At 33.2% G+C, this 20,148-nt stretch overlaps 2 protein-coding genes across 2 annotated transcripts in view; both read right to left on the reverse strand.

Annotated features, from left to right (window-relative positions):
* Positions 1–14,498, reverse strand: part of LOC114329623 (LIM/homeobox protein Awh) — a 188,168-nt gene extending 173,670 nt beyond the window's left edge. The window contains exon 1 of the mRNA XM_028278798.2: positions 14,322–14,498. Coding sequence (XP_028134599.1) covers positions 14,322–14,429 — 108 coding nt within the window. The 5' untranslated portion in view covers positions 14,430–14,498. The remainder of the gene's footprint in view (positions 1–14,321) is intronic.
* Positions 1–20,148, reverse strand: part of LOC114327682 (exopolyphosphatase PRUNE1-like) — a 414,555-nt gene that overhangs the window by 116,989 nt on the left and 277,418 nt on the right. The gene's annotated exons all lie outside the window — the stretch shown is intronic.

Below are 20,148 nucleotides of genomic sequence, written 5' to 3' on the forward strand. Positions count from 1 at the left end.
ATGGGTAGGTTTGCCTTTGGTTTATTTTTTATTTAATGTATTATTCGTAGACATTACACATCCCAGTGTTGCCAAATTATGCACAGTTTTTAGAAAAAAACGTGAATTTGATAATGACTGTTTAAAAAAAAATTATCAAAATACTGATCTTTTTTTAATCATAACTCAAAAATTTTACGTGTTAGGAAGTTTTTACCATCATATTCGTGTTCAGAGAGCAAAAATTAACCAAAAACAGCATGTGGCATTCCAGTCGCATTTTGAGTGTAAACTAGTGTAATTTATTTAATATTATACGACATATAATTATATGACATACAAGTATTGTACATTTTAAAGTAGAAGGCTTTAAAATGATATTGCCAATATTGATGAGTTGCGTTCCTGGGACGACTTTACTAAAAGATAGTTCATTTGATTACATGAAATCAACCCAACTCAAGAATATCCGCCACAAAAAATCATAGCATGTGATCTGTCTTTAAAAAGACAACCAGATGCAATGATGACAGTAAAATTCTCGCGCTAGAGACTCCATAGTAAATCACCGTTACATTTGGTTAGACAGATCACATGTAATGATTTTTTGTGGCGGATATTATTGAGTTAAGTTGATTTCATGTAATCAAATGAACTATCTTTTAGTAAAGTCGTCCCAGGAACGCAACTCATAATATCATTTTAATGTCTTCTACTTTAAAATGTATACCTAATACATGTCTGAATTGCCGATATAAATGAGTCAGATTAAATAAATTATTAGAAGAATTTTTTTTACTAAGCAACAACATTTTTGTTTAATTTAGTATTATTTTGTATTTTGACTACGACACCCGACTTGGGCGTCGAAACGTTAATAAAATCATTTTTTTGGTAAAATTGTGGCTTATATACCATTGAAAATAGTTGAGTATAAAAAATGCCACAAGGAAATAGCTTCAGAACAATATTGATCGTTTACAGAACAACTGATTTCATCGAGATGCACGCCTTATTAAACCTAAAAATAATATGTGGACATTCTTCAGATAATATGTGGACATTATCCGATCTTGCCTAGAAAGATGAACGTTTAGGGTTAGGCAAGAAGAGGCGCAGGCGTTCTCTAAAATAATAGTTATTTATGTACCAAATCAGTAAAGTTACTCTTTATCGAACGAGTCTGATATTATGAGCAGAGCGATCCTAGCGAGCGAGGCGAATAACAGACGAGTTCGATAAAGAGTTTTTACTGACGTGGTGCATACAAAATTTTATCGCCAGCAATTTGATATTCGTTTTAATACCTAAAAAATTTCATGACAGTGATGACAGGTGACTTCTGCATGATGGCCGCTTTCGATTTTTAATCGATAGTTATTAATATTGAATAGGTAATTCTAAATCGGTAAAATGTTGATTTATTTTATATGAATATAATTACAAAATACTACAGAATTTCACTTTCCGACATCAATTTAATTAACAATGTCGTAAATTTTGTACAATATTTTTTAATAACTAATGTAAGTAAATAAATTGTTAGTTCACTCAAATAAATAATAATCGATTACTGACATCGACCACTTACATTCAATTCCGATTAATGGCGGCAGGCGGCAGGTAAAGTAAAATTCTTCTTTCAGTACAATAAGGCGTTACTTTACTGCCGCAAATGAGGGCAAATGAGTACAATAATGAATGACTTTAGTGACGGTTGGCGATAAATTTAATTAAAGCCTGTGTTCATCAGAGTAGTGTATAGGCAAAAGTTGTTTACTTTTATACATAATATGACAGAGATCAACAGCAAAATACTTAACAAAATAGCTACCTTTGCTGATGATAGAACTATAAGTGTATATATAAGTATACTAGCCTACAGCAAAAATAATAAAGAAAGTAGAGAAAAACTTAAATAGTCATTCAATAATATAAATCAATGGATAGAAGAGAAGAGGTTCAAAACGTCTATAACGTGACTATTCCGAATATCAACCATACTGTTTGCCAGCATCCAAAAGGGATAGGCACCGTAAAGAGAAGGATAGGCATTACAGAGTAATGGGAAAATAATATGGAAATGCATGTAATAGAGTTGCACAGCGAAATGAGTGAAATGAAAGGGGGCTGGTGGTGTGTTGTGTGACAGGAAAATTCCTGTGAAAATGTAACGGATATAATAATGCTTGAATGGACAAGTGGAGTGACACAAAAAGGATAACATTAAAAAGGGAGAAGTCTAGGGATGGCACGAATTGATGCCAAAATGGGAGAGCACAGGTTAAGACGGTTTGGGAGCCCTGTGAAGTTGGCACCTATAAATACGATTTTTTCAAAAATTTTTCTTTTTTTAAATTGTCCATCAAATGTCCACTCTTGTCCAGTAAAAAATTTTTTTTGTCCACCTTTTGTTTACGAGATACTAAAAAAACGTGAAATAAGGCCCAACACCCCGAAGTCAAAAAAACGTCGTAAAAACGTTTGATACGTCGTGATACGTTTGATTGTCCAACTGTTGTCCACACTTGTCCAGGCATTTTTTTTAATTGTCCACCTTTTATTTATTTAAATTAGCAATAATCATCGTTTGTTAAGTAGTAAAAATGCCAAAAAATGAGAATTTTTGGAAATTTTTTTTCACGTTTGATTGTCCATCGAATGTCCACCCTTGTCCAGCAAAAATTTTTTTTGTCCACCTTTTGTTTATGAGATATCTACTAAAAAAACGTGAAATAAGGCCCAACACCCCGAAGTCAAAAAAACGTCGTAAAAACTGATACGTTTGATTTTCCAACTGTTGTCCACACTTGTCCAGGCATTTTTTTAATTGTACACCTTTTATTTATTTAAATTAGCAATAATTATCGTTTTTTAAGTAGTAAAAATGCCAAAAAATGAGAATTTTTGGAAATTTTTTTTCACGTTTGATTGTCCATCAAATGTCCACCCTTGTCCAGCAAAAATTTTTTTTTGTCCACCTTTTGTTTACGAGATACTAAAAAAACGTGAAATAAGGCCCAACACCCCGAAGTCAAAAAAACGCCGTAAAAACTGATACGTTTGATTGTCCAACTGTTGTCCACACTTGTCCAGGCATTTTTTTTAATTGTTAACCTTTTGTTTATTTAAATTAGCAATAATTATTGTTTGTTAGTAAAAATGCCAAAAAATGAGAATTTCTCATTTCGTCTTCTGTGATTGGTAGATGCCGCGTCAAAGAATATCGATCGGGAAAAAATTATTTCGTCATTAGTTAAAGCGGGACAGAGGCCGTTTTCTCCGTTTCCTCCTTCCACTCATTCGCTTTCTGTTCTATGCGTCTCACTCGCACTGCAGCAGCCTCTGTGTCCCCTTAAGATGGGAAATATTGCTTGCACCAGGAATTTGATTAAAACTTGCAGTTTACATTTTTCGTTTATTAAAACATTTATCACCGACACTTTTACTATTTTCTATAAACTTATAGAAAAATGAAATGTTGAATGTTTACAAAAATCCTACAGAAGTATATCAATAAAGTCACTTATTAATTGTTAGTCGTCTAATTGTCTATTTCTCCGTGATTCTCAAACCTATCATGCATTTTTTTTTTAAAATGTAAACATATATTATTTTTCGGTTATCCAATCAACAAAACTTGAGCATAGTTTCTTCGAATTTTACAATTTAACTTGTGCCTTACTTTTCATTCACAATCAACTATTAAAATATATGACAAGTACAGTGGAACCTCGATAACTCGGATTAATCGGGACCGCGGTCGATCCGGGTTATCGAAAATCCGGGTTAGCCGGAGAATATGGTAAAAATTAATAAATAACCTCTATTATAATTACAAAAACATGAAACACATATGCACAGTACACATCTAAATTACGTATAGTTGTATAGAGTGTAGTTTTGTTCATTTCTTGGTAAAAAACTCAATCATACTGTAGAGATGTACCGACACCATAATATGGTATCATAATATCATATTATGATGCTACAATAAATTTATTTTAAAGATTCGCCTTTATCAATCCTACCTAATGTTTCTAGTTTCTTTTCCATTGTCACTACAACATTTTTACGTTTTGTTACCATTACGTAGACAAAAATTACGCAAACACAATCTGAAGCACGATTACAGAACGGAAGTGATTAATACGACTGTAATACTACACACAATACGGTCACAAGGAACAATGTTGTTATTTAAGAACAGACTAAGACCATTGTTTTAAAAAAGAATTTTTAAATAGTCACGTCTATTTTAAACAATGCTAAGACAGTTTGACATAAATAAAGGAAAAGGAATACAGACAGGTGCCTGTTCTTTCCGATAAGCCGAGACGGTTGCTCTGCCTGCCGCCGTGTGCATGAATCATTTTTACTATTGTATATGTAGTTCAAATTACACAAATACACATTATCTCTCAAATATTATTTTGCCTACATACATTTTTATTTGATAAAATTGTTAAATTGTTTATTTGTTAAATTTTTGTCTGATGAAAATCGGTCCGGGTTAGCCGGACTTCCGGGTTATCGGGGGCCCACTTATCGGGGTTCCACTGTACTGCATATTAAAATGAGTTATCTTTTTAAATAGTAAGTAACCCATGTGAAAAGTTACAGATGACATACCTACTATTCTCAAAAATGTTGATCATCAAGAAATTTTTCATCCTCGCCTTCAAATTTACAGAAAATTGTCAGCATTTAACGCATCAAATGAATCATACTTCCGAGGAATTTTCTAATATGTTATTATCAAATTATAAATAATTGCGATCAACAAAAAAAAAAGAAAAATAGAAAGTGTACAAATAAAAAAAATGCCAAAATATGTCTAAACATCAGTTGGACAGTAAAATCTATTAGTTTTTATGACCTTTTTTCAAAGTCCAGGTGCTTGGCCTTATTATGGGTAAAATATATATTATGTATCAATTTCTAATTATCTTTTAGGCTAAAAATGGACAACGAAAATTTTCTTGCTAAGCAGTAGTAAAAGTTAAAAACATCAAACAAACAATAATATATTTCTTCACTAGTGCGGAAAAGTTTTTTTAAACGAATCTGAGGGTTGCAATGCGAGCCGAATGCGAGCATTGTAATCAGATGAGTTAAAAAAACTGTTCCACACTAGTTAAAAACGATATTTTATTCAACAATGTGTGAAAATGCGAATATTGCATCGCTCGAGCGTGTGGAAAAGTAACCTTTCCTACACGGCGTTGAATAAAAATATCATTTTTGGAATTCGCATTCATGATCCATTGTTGCTACCAAATTAAAAAATATTGCTGAGAAAAAACCAATGTTTCACAAGTAATGAAAATGTCTGAACACGAATGGACAACTTTTGGACAATCCAAAGCTGTTAGTCCTGACAACTTTTTCTCGAATTCGGAAACTTGTACTCCTTTCCCTATCCAAAAAATTTTTTCAACTATTTTTTTCAAAAAAGGTGGACAAAAAAAACTTTTTGTTGGACAAGGGTGGACATTCGACGGACAATCAAACGTGAAAAAAAATTCCAAAAATTCTCAATTTTTGGCATTTTTACTAACAAACAATAATTATTGCTAACTTAAATAAACAAAAGGTAGACAATTAAAAAAAATGCCTGGACAAGTGTGGACAACAGTTGGACAATCAAACGTATCAGTTTTTACGACGTTTTTTTGACTTCGGGGTGTTGGGCCTTATTTCACGTTTTTTTAGTATCACGTAAACAAAAGGTGGACAAAAAAAATTTTTGCTGGACAAGGGTGGACATTCGATGGACAATCAAACGTGAAAACAAATTTCCAAAAATTCTCATTTTTTGGCATTTTTACTACTTAACAAACGATAATTATTGCTAATTTAAATAAATAAAACGTGGACAATTAAAAAAAATGCCTGGACAAGTGTGGACAACAGTTGGACAATCAAACGTATCAGTTTTTACGACGTTTTTTTGACTTCGGGGTGTTGGGCCTTTTTTCACGTTTTTTTAGTATCTCGTAAACAAAAGGTGGACAAAAAAAAATTTTTGCTGGACAAGGGTGGACATTCGATGGACAATCAAACGTGAAAAAAAAAATTTCCAAAAATTCTCATTTTTTGGCATTTTTACTAACAAACGATAATTATTGCTAACTTAAATAAATAAAAGGTGGACAATTAAAAAAAATGCCTGGACAACAGTTGGACAATCAAACGAATTAGTTTTTACGACGTTTTTTTGATATAAAGAGAGGAGTAAGACAGGGTTGTGTTCTGTCGCCGCTACTGTTTAACCTGTACAGTGAAGCCATATTTCAGGAAGCGATAGCGGAGCAGTGATGGAATCTCTATAAACGGAACAATAGTAAATAACATAAGATTCGCTGATGACACCGTTATAATGGCAGACACCCTGGAATCACTACAAGAATTGCTAAATAGAATTAACGATTATTGCATTCGATACGGACTAAAAATAAACAAGAAAAAAACTAAATTTATGATTGTCTCAAAAACAGAACATGGAAATGAAAGGTTAATGATAGAGCAAACCCAAATAGAAAAAGTTAAGACATACAAATATCTGGGAACCTGGGTTGATGACAAAAATGACCAAAGCAAAGAAATTAAAGTCCGAATTGAAACTGCAAGGCAAGCATTTATAAAAATGAAGACACTGCTTACAAACAAAGACCTTCAGTTGCCTCTCAGATTGAGGGCTCTAAGATGCTACATATTTTCTATATTGCTATACGGAATGGAAGCTTGGACATTGAAGAGACAACACATAAGAAGAATAGAAGCGTTCGAAATGTGGTGTTACAGAAGAATATTGAAAATTCAGTGGGTTCAAAGGATTACCAATGTTGAAGTGCTACGACGTTTAAATAAGGAGTTAGAAATTATGAAAAGTATAAAAACTAGAAAACTGGAATATTTGGGTCACATTACCAGAAGAGAAAAATATGAGTTGCTGAGAATTATTATGCAAGGAAGGATCCAAGGAAGAAGAGGCATAGGAAGAAGACGCATCTCCTGGCTGAGGAACCTTAGAGAATGGTTTAACTGTAGTTCATTACAACTATTCAGAGCAGCAGCCAACAAAGTGACCATAGCCATTATGATATCCAACCTCCGATAGGAGAGGGAACTTTAAGAAGAAGAAGACGTTTTTTTGACTTCGGGGTGTTGGGCCTTATTTCACGTTTTTTTAGTATCTCGTAAACAAAAGGTGGACAAAAAAAATTTTACTGGACAAGGGTGGACATTTGATGGACAATTAAAAAAAAACAAAAATTTTTGAAAAAATCGTATTTAGAGGTGCTAACTTCACAGGGCTCGGTTTGGGCATGTTCAACTTTTGAGACGTTAATCGCCCAATGCGAAGAATTGTTTATTTGCATGTTCTTGGGAAGAGTACCTACGAGAACGAAGACCTGGGAGAGCGATAATCAAAAATGTCAAAAATAACTTAAGCAGACATGGAATAGAAACAGAACTAAACAATACAATAAATCTTCGAAAATAACAATACATTGATCATATAATTTGCGTTACAAAATACCTTCTTCTGTCAGTTATCCCACAGGGGACGCTGCAACAGCGTAATCTTAAAGGGAGACGAATTGCATGGTTCCGCAATATTAGAATAAGGTTTAACTGCTCTATAAACAAACTGTTTAGAGCAGCAGTAAAAAACATACATAAATATCGTCATTACCAACCTTCCAAAGAAGATGACAGCTTACACTCAACGAAAAATGTACGTAATATCAATAAAAATGTTAATTCAGACAACAAACGCAATTCTTAAAATTTGTCCAATTCTTGGTTTTATTGGAACAACAAATCGATGTTCATCAATTCATTATTTTCGTTAGTTGAGCCAATGTATTACGTTTATTGAATGGACGAACATTCATTATGTATACCATAATATCATTTTATTGATATTACGAACTCAGTTCATTGAGTCAACGAACACTATTTATTGAAACAACAACGTCGTTAATTGACCGACGAAGACCATTCGTTGTGCCAATAACAGTGTTATTTCTCCTAACGTATTTCGTTTATTTCTACAATTATTTCCGTTTATTGTTACAATTAATTCCGTTCATTGGCACAATAAATACGGTTATTCTTACAAGCAATTCTATTCATTCTTACAATCAGTTTCGTTCATTCCTACTATGAACGTATTTTATATTAATAATTACTGAATGCATTAGCCCAATGTATCATATTAATTGATTAATAATAATTTTTTAAATCCCCTTTTTTGTCCTTAACCTTTAGGACTTTACACTGTGTGATTTCTCATAATTATTTATTTTATTTATTTATAACTTATTTATTTATTTAACTTATTTATTTTTAGTACATAAGCAAAACGCTCAGACAAGTCGATTTTTAAAATTATCAAAGTATATTATAACATCAATGTTTCGAACTTTACACGATCCCTCTTCAGGTGACAGGCGTAACTTTGATTTTTTTTAATGGGAAAGTACATCATGTGATAGCTCATTTAAAAGTGTTTGAAATGGTGATTTCAAAAATGTATAACACTTATCATTTTTGAGAGCGCAGGGGCAAAATTTCGATCGAATTATTTTTAAACGCATTCATTTTTTTGGAATCCTGAGAAAACTAATAAGTATTTTTGAAAAATTTAACCGCAGAATAAAAGACTACATTATTACTGAGGGCTGAAAGTCCCTTAGAATAAACAAAAAGTTTCTTTTTAATAGTATATTTGAAATAAAAAAATCATACTAAATTTTCTATTTTTCACCCCTGTGACTTATTAAAATAATCATTATAGAAGTTCTCAGGGACGTCAGACCCTCGATAATACTGTAATATTTTATTCTGCGTTTAAATTTTCAAAAATACTAATTATTTTTTTTTCATTCAGGATTCGAAAATTCATTTTCAGTTCATCTTATAAATAACATCACAAGACAATATTAAAAGTAAACACTTACAAACATAAGACACTGACAAGTTTATTTTTAATTAGAATGTTCTCCCGTATTTACCTTATCAGAAAAAACTTACTTTTATTCAAATATAAAAAATAAGTAATATCTTATCCTTATCTTCCTTCTACTACGGACTACACTTGGAAACAAAATGCAATTATTATTCGGCACTTTCAAGGAAAAGCCGTTACATTTCAAATGGTCAAGCAAAACATTTATTGTCTCAACAACCACGATTATTGTCACAATTAACGCATTGATTGTGGGAATTAAAGGCAGTAGTAGATTAATTAATGCATTCGTTGGCACAACAATCAGTGTACATCTATTCAATAATCATATATTACTCTATATTAACAACATTTGTACATTGTTTTAATGAAATCTGTACGTTGTCACGATAAACCAAGGTAATTGCTTGTCATCTACGAAATCAAGAACGTGAGTTGCTGCCACAATTAACAGTATTTATTAAATATACGAAACTAAGTTATTGGCTGAATAAATTGAGTGTTATTGATTAATGTACTCTAGTTATTCTCACAATTATTATTCAATCATTGTGACAATAACCAAGTACATTCGTCAATGTCTAAAAGTTCGTTGAAACAACAAATTAAATTGTTGTGAGAACGAAATACTGTTCAATAATCACTGTTAATCAATATTACGAACTAAATTTTTTTGAGTGTATGAGAAGAAGCCTCCCTTGCCTCCTCTGACCAGCCGCCACTGCTAGGGATGGCCCCATTAATGCTAAAATAAGAGAGCATATATTAAGATGGTTTGGGCATGTTCAACGTTAAAACGTTAATCACCTAATACGAAGTATTGCTGATTTGTAGGTATGTTCCTAGGAAGAGTAGAAGAGGGTGATCTGGGGAGACGATTAGATAAAGAGGATCGATACGATATTGATATTATAACCGAGATAGAAACTTTTGGAGAAACGTAATTAGGAAAGCCGACCCCACATGGGGATAAGCAAAAATGTCAGAAAATAACTTGAGCAGACTTGGAATAGAAACAGAACTGAATTTTTTTTATTTAAAAAAGACACCTTAAGCGGTGCCTTGGTTATTTACAACTACATAATCACAAAAGATTAGACTAGCGAGCAAATTTTCTCTATTAACAATCTTAAAAATAATGTTTGTTGAGTTCTCCCCAATGGTATCCCTCAATTTTTTTAAACGGCTTAATAGAGTTTAACACTGAACACGCACATGACTTTTAGACATATACTTACTATTATTTGTATTAATACAGAAGGTTTTACATTAACTCGATAGGTTTGGTTCTCTTGAGTCTTCACACTATTCCATGCTGATCCTGTAGTTGAATAGCCTATACCCTTACATAGTTACGAAGGCTGTTTTCATGCTTCCTTGCAAATACTTTAAAAGTGGGACCATTTTCACATCTAGTTCTATAAGCATTTACAGTGCCCATATGTACCTTCTTTATTTTGAAAACTTTGAATCGAGTGCTTTGAAGCACATTCACAGAGCTGTATGCCATATGCCCATACCAGTTTCAGTACTTGTTTATGTATCATAAGCAGTTTGAATTCTAGCCCATCATGCTAGACTTTATCAAAAGCATGGGCAACATCCAGAATAACTGCCAAACATAGGTGTTTCCCTCTAGATATTTCTATTTGATCGGTGATTCTGTGAACCTGGTCTGGTGTTAAGTGATTATTTCCAAACCCAAATTATGCAGAGATCACTGGCAGAAACGATATTGGCCGATATGATGTTACCTCATTTAATGGTTTCCCAGGTTTTGCTGTCATACAGAACTGAATAATACAATAAATATTCGAAAGAATACAATGGTCATGTAATGAGCGTTACAAAATACTTTCTTCTGCTAATTATCCCTCAGGGAAAGATGGTGGAACAGCGCAACGTTGAAGGGAAGCGAATTGTATGGTTCCGCAATGGTTTAACTGCTCGATTAACAAACTGTTTAGAGCAGCAATCAAGAAAATACACAAATATCGTCATTACCAAACTTCCAAAGAAGATGGCAGCTTAAGAAGAAGAAAATGTTCAGAAAATAACGTAAAATATTTTTGGTTATATTTACAAAAAAAGTGAAGTCAACTGACCTTTTTAATATGAAAAAGAGGTTTTGTGCTAATTATTTTAGTACCTAACTCACCTTCATTTCTGGTTTAATATTGAAAGATTGGCCGTCCACTGTGTTGCACTGTCGTCCTATCCGTATATTGCACAAAATAATGCCGAAAAAATTAGTCCAAAATATCTTAAACTTAAAACTCAATCACATCCCTACTGTATACAAATCTAGGTAGTGAAAGAAGAAGACTACTTTCGGACCAGTGGTACGCAAACAACTGCCGAGGATCGCTGGCTTCCAGCAGGCGAAATCAGATATCCTGATTGCACCGAAATTAAAAAAGATATGGCTTGTTGCAACTCTGTTCTTCAGGACAAGCTATTGGAAAGAGTGGACCAGGGAGAAGAAGAATATTTTGGCTTCAAAACCTTAGAAAGTGGTTCAATACCTCTACAACCGAACCATTTCGAATAGCTGCAAATAAAGTTAGGATAGCCATGTTGATCGCCAACATCCGAAACCGATAGGCACCGTAAGGAGAAGGATGGGCATTACCTACAGGGTGAATGGGTGAAATGAAAGGAGGCGGGTGGTGTGTTGTGCGATAGAAAGATTCCTGTGAAACTGAAGGAAAAATTCAATAATGTGATAAGACCAGTCATGATGACCTACCTATCTACTGAATGTTGGGCTGTTAAAAGGAAAGAGGAACATCGAATGAATGTGATGGAAATAAGAATACTTAGATGAATAAGTGGAGTGACGAGAAAGGATAAAATTAAAATGAGTAGGTATATTAGGGGGAGCCTAGGGATGGCACCAATTGATGCCAAAATGGGAAAACACAGGTGAAGACGGTTGGGCATGTTCAACTTTGAGATGTTAATCCTAATACGAAGAATTGTTGATTTGCACTTTCCTGGAAAGAGTACGACAGGAAGACCTGTGGAACGGATAACCAAAAAATGTCTAAAATAACTCAAGCAGACTTGGAATATAAACAAAACTAAACAATACAATAAGTAGGTATTTGAAAATAACAATAGAGATTATGTACTTAGGTAATCATTTCAAAATACCTTCTTCTGCTCTTCTGATAGTTATCCCAAAGGGAAAGATGCTGGAACAGTGTAACGTTGAACGGAAGCGAATTGTAATACCAATACCTATGGTTCCGCAATACTAGAGTAAGGTTTAACTGCTCTATAACGAACAGTTTAGAGCAACAAGAGAGGTCGCCCAGCACAAACTTGGAGAAGATCCATCATGGATGAGATAAAAGGTCCAAGAAAGTCTTGGAATGAGGTGAAGTGCCTTAGCACAAAATATAACTCCATGACATGTTTTCACTCAAGCTCTATGCACTAATTAGGAGTTTAAGAACCTTATATAGAGCAACAGTAAACAAAATGCACAAATATCGTTATTATCAACCATCCAAAGAAGATGGAAGCTTAGCAAGAAGAGAATGTTCAGAAAATAAAATATTACTGGTTATATTTACAAAATGCTTCCTTAGTAGGTATCTACCTTAATAAATTTGAGTGAATATCCTAAGTACCTTTTTGCTTTTTAACATGAAAAAAGAGGTTTTGAGCTACTTAGTTGTTTTTAGTAACTCACCTTCATTTCTTGTTTAACATTGAAAGATTGGCCCTCCACTGTGTTGCACTGTCGTCCTATCCGTATATTGCACAAAATATTGCCGAAAAAATTAGTCCAAAATATCATAAAACTCAATCACATCCCTACTGTATACAAATCTCGGTAGTAAAATAAGAAAACTACTTTCGGACCAGTGGTACGCAAACAACTGCCGAGGATCGCTGGCTTCCAGCAGACGAAATCAGATATCCTGATTGCACCGAGATTAACATAGATATGGCTTGTTGCAACTCTGTTCTTCAGGACAAGGTATTGGAAAGAGTGGACCAAGGAGAAAAAGAATATCTTGCCTTCAACACCTGAGAAAGTAGTGGTTCAATACCTCTACAACCGGACCATTTCGAATAGCTGCAAATAAAGTTAGGATAGCCATGTTGATTGCCAACATCCGAAACCGATAGGCACCGTAAGGAGAAGGATGGGCATTATCCATTATAGAATGGGTGAAATGAAAGGAGGCGGGTGGTGAGTTGTGCGATAGAAAGATTCCTGTGAAACTGAAGAAAAAATTCAATAATGTCATAAGACCAGCCATGATGTACGCTACCTATCTACTGAATGTTGGGCTGTTAAAAGGAAAGAGGAACATCGAATGAATGTGATGGAAATAAGAATACTTAATAGATGGATAAGTGGAGTGACGAGAAAGGATAAAATTAAAAATGAGTATATTAGGGGGAGCCTAGGGATGGCACCAATACCAATTGATGCCAAAATGGGAAAACACAGGTGAAGACGGTTGGGCATGTTCAACTTTGAGATGTTAATCACCTAATACGAAGAATTGTTGATTTGCACGTTCCTGGAAAGAGTACGACAGGAAGACCTGTGGAACGGATAACCCAAAAATGTCTAAAATAACTCGAGCACACTTGGAATATAAACAAAACTAAACAATACAATAAGTATTTGAAAATAACAATAGAGATTATGTAGGTAATCATTTCAAAATACCTTCTTCTGCTCTTCTGATAGTTATCCCAAAGGGAAAGATGCTGGAACAGTGTTACGTTGAACAAGAGAGGTCGCCCAGCACAAACTTGGAGAAGATCAATCATGGATGAGATAAAAGGTCAAGGAAAGTCTTGGAATGAGGTGAAGTGCCTTAGCGCAAAATATAACTCCATGACATGTTTTCACTCAAGCTCTATGCACTAATTAGGAGTTTAAGAACCTTATATAGAGCAACAGTAAACAAAATGCACAAATATCGTTATTATCAACCATCCAAAGAAGATGGAAGCTTAGGAAGAAGAGAATGTTCAGAAAATAAAATATTACTGGTTATATTTACAAAATGCTTATGGGCCATTCCACGAACATACGCCTGTTTTGGATTACTTCGACAACGAATATTTTATTGTGCAACATAAGAAGTACGAAAGTAAATGGCGCTAATAATTATTCCAATAAACAACAATGTAATTTGCAATTTACTTTCGTTCTTCTTATTTTGCACAGTAAAATATTCGTTTTCGAAGTAATCCAAAACAGGCGTATGTTCGTGGAATAGGGTATACTTAGTATCTACCTTAATAAATTTGAGTGAATATCCTAAGTACCTTTTTGCTTTTTAACATGAAAAAAAAGGTTTTGAGCTAGTCGTTTTTAGTAACTCACCTTCATTTCTTGTTTAATATTGAAAGATTGGCCCTCCACTGTGTTGCACTGTCGTCCTATCCGTATATTGCACAAAATATTGCCGAAAAAATTAGTCCACAATATCATAAAACTCAATCACATCCCTACTGTATACAAATCTACGTAGTGAAAGAAGAAGACTACTTTCGGACCAGTGGTACGCAAACAACTGCCGAGGATCGCTGGCTTCCAGCAGGCGAAATCAGATATCCTGATCGCGCTGTTACGATTGGTCCTTTCCGTTTGAAAGGACATGCAGTGATTACGAGGGGGACGGGCGAACGGCGAAAGCCCCGCCTGTAGGGGATAATATTCGATACTGGTAGGGTTCAAGATTCGGCGTTTGTTTTTGTTGGTGGTTTCACAACTGTCAGGACTTTGGGAGTGATTTTATCGTTTGATATATAAAATGTAGTTAAGCTGAATAAAATAACTGGTTTCGCATGGCTGGGCTTCTATCTTGGGAGTTATGTACCTACTCAGATGAATAAAATCGCAAAAATGACGTTATTTTTTTTCTTTTGGAAAAAAGTAAGTGCAGAGATAAGAGATACCTTATATGTTTATAATGCTATTAAATTATTTATGTTTATTTTCAAATCGATAGATGAAAGGTATCTAAATGGCCTAAGCAACATACATATTTATATTCAACTTCAAGGAAGTTCACTTCTGCACTATCTAGAAATGTGCGATGTGCTAACAAAATATCCAATCATGATAAAAAAATTACCACAGGCTTTTTGCAGCAGGGACTTTGGGACTTTTTTACAGGGTCTCTTAAAGAAATTTTACCTTTTCCTATAGCTAAAAGATCTACTGAAGTTAAACGGCCGATATGCCAAAAATCAGAAGTATTTAGGCTCATCTTTCAAAACGAAACTATAGAAAACAAAAGGAAATAAGAAAACGACTAATAAGAAAATACCACAGAAGAATTTGATGAAGAACGCCAAAAAGAGTGAGAATAAATATTGCGAACAAAAATCCATCTAACGGAAACTTCCAGACATAAAAATATCGGAAAAGAAATAAAAGGCAGAATCTACAAAACAGTTATCAGATCAATAATGACCTAACTAGGCGGCAGAAACACGACCTGAACCAGAGAGGACAAAAATATTGCTCGAAACAGCGGAGATGAAAACAGTGGGCATGCCGGAATCAAAGAAAATGAGATATAGGATGAAATGGCAAAGAATTCAGCAACTTTAAATGAAATAGTAAATTTAACAATCTAAAACGATTAGGTACATTTCAGAATTGGATAAAAGATTAAGAAAGAAATGGGAAACTTTGGCTCAAGTTTGTACAAACTTCGAGGAATCCATACACTTACGTATATATACCCACAACTTCCGTAAAATAGCCCACATAGTATACTTATTTGATTATCACGTTACTCGATTTTATTCTACATCCCTTGTCGCTCAAGATTAAACCATGGGAACTTTCCTGCACATTTAGCTAAAATTGGAATGCGTATCAACTCTCTCTGTTCGCATGTGATAACTACTCTACTGCAGATTTCAATCATATAATCTTTAAATGTGAACTAAATAAATACCATACGAAAGCAATAATTATTGCCAGACTTCAAGAGCAGAATGTATCTAAGTTTACCGCTATACCGCTGAATATTTCACACCTATGTAGCTATGTACCTACTTAAAGTACTAAGCTTCAACACCAAAACTATTAATTATAGTATCATACAATTTCTTAAAGATTCTAAAATAAAAAATTAATATGACATCTTTAACTTTCAAATATCTGTGGCAAAAAGTTTATCTAATGCCATCCCCTCTTTGTGAACACACACACACACACACACAGCGAAGATGAAAATCCTTCGAAAAATCGATGGTAAGACACTATGGGGCAGAGCTAGAAGTACAGATATACGACGGAGACGGAGATGCAAGATGAAGAACACTAATAACTGGATAAGATTCAGAAGAGTAGAACGTAATGACCATATAAGCCGAATGACAACAAATAAAGTAGTAAGGACAGCGAGAGACGGTTCTCCAATTAGAAAGACGATCAGTGGGAAGATCACGAAAACGATGGAACGACAACTTACTGGAGGCACATTGAAAAAACAGACAGTCATGTCTATACAAAAAGAAGAAGAAGAAACCTCTGGAAGAAATCCCGAAGAAATCTCCAACCGTAGGATGATGTTTTGTATCGAATATGCACCGGACCATTCAGCAACTCCAAGAGCAAAAAGTTTCAGTGAAATATTAGTCAGAAGTTGGCCCATAAACTCTACACCTCGCACCTCCGCCACTTCCTTTATGGAGGAGTATTGCGATTTTTGTCAAGCAAATGTATGCTCGAATTTGAAGAAATAAATTTCAACAACAAACATTTTCTTTCATTGAATCATTACTTGTATTGAATTCGAACACAATCATAAAATACTTTCTCTGTACCTATCTATACATTTATTATCTACTTTGAATTTTTCTGCTTTTTGAATAAGAAACAGAACTTTATTTGTCTTATCATACAGTGATGACGTTAAGTTGGAATTAATTCATTATCTCGAGAATGGGCGAATTTGGAGAGAAATCCTGAGACAGGTCGATTTTTATTTTTAAATTATGACTTTTTGCCATATATATCATACTAGTGACATCATCCATCTGGGCGTGAGGAAATAATAGGCGATTTTTTTAAATGAGAGTAGGGGTTATGTGATAGCTCATTTGAAAGGTTATTTATTTCTATATTCAGTAATATAAATATTAACATAATTGTGCATACAGGGTGTCAAAAAAAAAAGAATGTGTGTGTATTTTGTACGCACGTAAGAAGATATTCTTCTATTATATAGGTAATTTCAACGAAGTAAATATACTTAACAAGTTATTTGTATTTTATTTAAAAATTAAACTAACTTTCTTAACTACCACTTTCAAAAATTTTTTATTAAAACAACCAAAAATAATAAAAAAAATGAATCGCCCAGGATTCGAACCCGCGTCATTCCAATCTCGGAGCTAACGCCCTACCAACTAGGTACACCAGCGAGGTCCTTCTAATTGACATGTAAGTTTCGGATATAATTATACAACACGGCGACAAATAGTGTAAAAATGTTATGCCTACGACATAATATTTTATTATTTTACTGCAGAGAAACACAAATCCAAAAACACAAGAATTATAATAAATAATACATTTACTAAAAACACTAATATATTCTTTTAGTGACTTATTTGCACGGATACAGATACCTACATAAATACCTATCTTGAAAGATTAGCAAGAAACTACATACTGTCTGTGTGCGCAGGCGCGCAGATTTATGTACAATTTTACCCTCAATCGAATCGCGCCTAAAGAAGAATATCTTCAAAAATTTTTTTTATTAAATTAATTGACCCAAAAAGAAGAATGTAAGCAATTTATTTAATTCAAAAAACATTTTACTGCTGTCAGAAAAACAGGTAATAATGTCTACTTCAGAAATAAACATTGCTTTTCGCTTAATTTCAATCTTCAAACAGCTAAGGGACAGGTGGGTGGCAAGTGGCAGCTTTAACATTGAATTTAAGCGAAAAACAAAACATTTCTTTCTGTTTTCTGACACCATTCAAACGTATTTTGAAATAAATAAATTAAATACATTCTTCTTTTTGTCTCAATTAATTTAATTAAAAACAAATTTTTTGGACACCCTATATAAATAATTATGTTAACGTTTATATTACTGAATAGATAATTAAATAACCTTTCAAACGGGCTATCACACGACCCCTACTCTCATTTAAAAAAATCATCGATTACGTCATCACGCCTATATGGATGACGTCACTAGTATGATGTATATGGCAAAAAGTCATAATTTAAAAATAAAAATCGACCTGTCTCAGAATTTTTCTCCAAATTCGTCCATTCTCGAGATAATGAATTTATTCCAACTCAAACGTCCTCACTGTATAGGTATTGTGAATTCGAAATTTTTGTACATCCCAAACTGTATTCCAATTCCAATAACAAATACATAATATTGAAGAAAACCTAACCTAAACTCTTTGCTCTAACTTCCCCTAACTCCCTATAGTTATTCGGGATTTTTTAATATAAAATTAAGAATTTTATGTTCACCATTGTGCACAAAAGGGTCATATTACCCGTAAGGCGCAATAACTACCTCTTACAACACACCAAATTTTATTTGCATATTTTAACCAGTTTTAGGGCAATAAATAAATCGTCAGACTGTAAGAAAGATTTTTACACCCCCTATCTATATAGGAGACGAAGCATTTGCAGACATAGGTACGTTTATTAAGCAAACGCAAACTGTTATTATTTTTTCATGCAGAATTATCCCTTAGAGTTTGCCATATTTATTTAAAAACACCCTGTATTGACGAAGAACAAGGCTAGTTGTTAAAGTACCTAACTTTTTTATTATCCAGCATAAGAATGAATGAATCAAAATCGAATGAATAAAAAAACAGAATGTTAATAAAACATGAGGCTATAATAGCCTAATAAAATAAAAAAAAATCAAAATGTAATTCCGTACAGATTGGAACTAAATTTTTATCAAAGTTTAGGTGAATACAAAAGATATTTTCAAGAAAGTATCCAAATCATATAAGGGGATCATTGTTTAAATAATTAAAAAGGGTCATTTTTGCACAATATTTACTTTTTTCACTGCTGCTGTAATTCACGCTTTTATGTAGACCTTTACGATATTTTCTGCAAAGTTGAAGAATAACGTCTTACTTAAGATTTACTAAATTAAACTTGACCCCTATTTATTTATATTTAAAGGGCTTGTAGTAATATAACTCCAAGAAAAAAAGAAGAAGAGAAAACGACAAAAAAATTTGTTAATTAGTGAAAAATTCCCAGGAATCCGGTTATCGAAACGGCATTTAAAAATGTTTAATCCCAGCGATGTTATTCATAAAAGAAATAATAAAGAAATTAGAATAATAATTTTTAAATGCCATTTTAGAGGGAAGTTTAATTCAAATTTGAATTTTTCAATATACTTATTGAAAATATACATACAAATAAAAATATGAGACCTTATACAGGAGTATATTCTTTTGGCAACAACCGCGTTTTTGCAATTGAAAATATAGTAACATTTGATAAACAAATTCAATATTAAGCAATAAATTATTTTGCTAAATATGTATTGGTAAAATAGCGCAACTTCTCCTATAAAACAAAATATTTTATAGTGCTTATTTAAATCGCAAATAATATTTTTTTTGCAAATTTGTTTTTAAAGATTTATAATATACCTACAGTCATGTATTTAAATAAATAGGGGATCAAATTTAATTTAGTAAGTCTTAGGTGAAAGATTTATCCTTCAGCTTTGCACAAAAATATTCTACTAAACATCTTCATTAAAACGTGAATTACCTCAGCAGTTAAAAAAGTAAATATTGTACAAAAATGACCTTTTTGAATTATTTACTCAATGATCCCCTTATGTCATATGGATACTTTCTTGAAAATATCTTTTTGAACTGTAGTTGGGTTTGATTTCAGTATTTTATAACTGCTAAAATATTACACAGGGTAACGCAAACTTTGAGAGAAAAAATCACAGTTTGATTGGTACACCCGGTATACAATGACAATTTATCTGTCTAGCAACAATATTATTACAGCATTATTGTTAAAGAATAAGGCCATAACACATTAAAAAAATCACTTAAATCGAAGAACAGGTTTAAGAAATTCGAGACATCAAAAATGACCAATTTTTAAGGTGGTAAGTTAAGTTCTTGGAGAAGTGTATTTGCCCGCCGCTCGC

Source organism: Diabrotica virgifera, chromosome 2 (assembly GCF_917563875.1).
Source record: "Diabrotica virgifera virgifera chromosome 2, PGI_DIABVI_V3a".
Lineage (NCBI taxonomy): Eukaryota > Metazoa > Arthropoda > Insecta > Coleoptera > Chrysomelidae > Diabrotica > Diabrotica virgifera.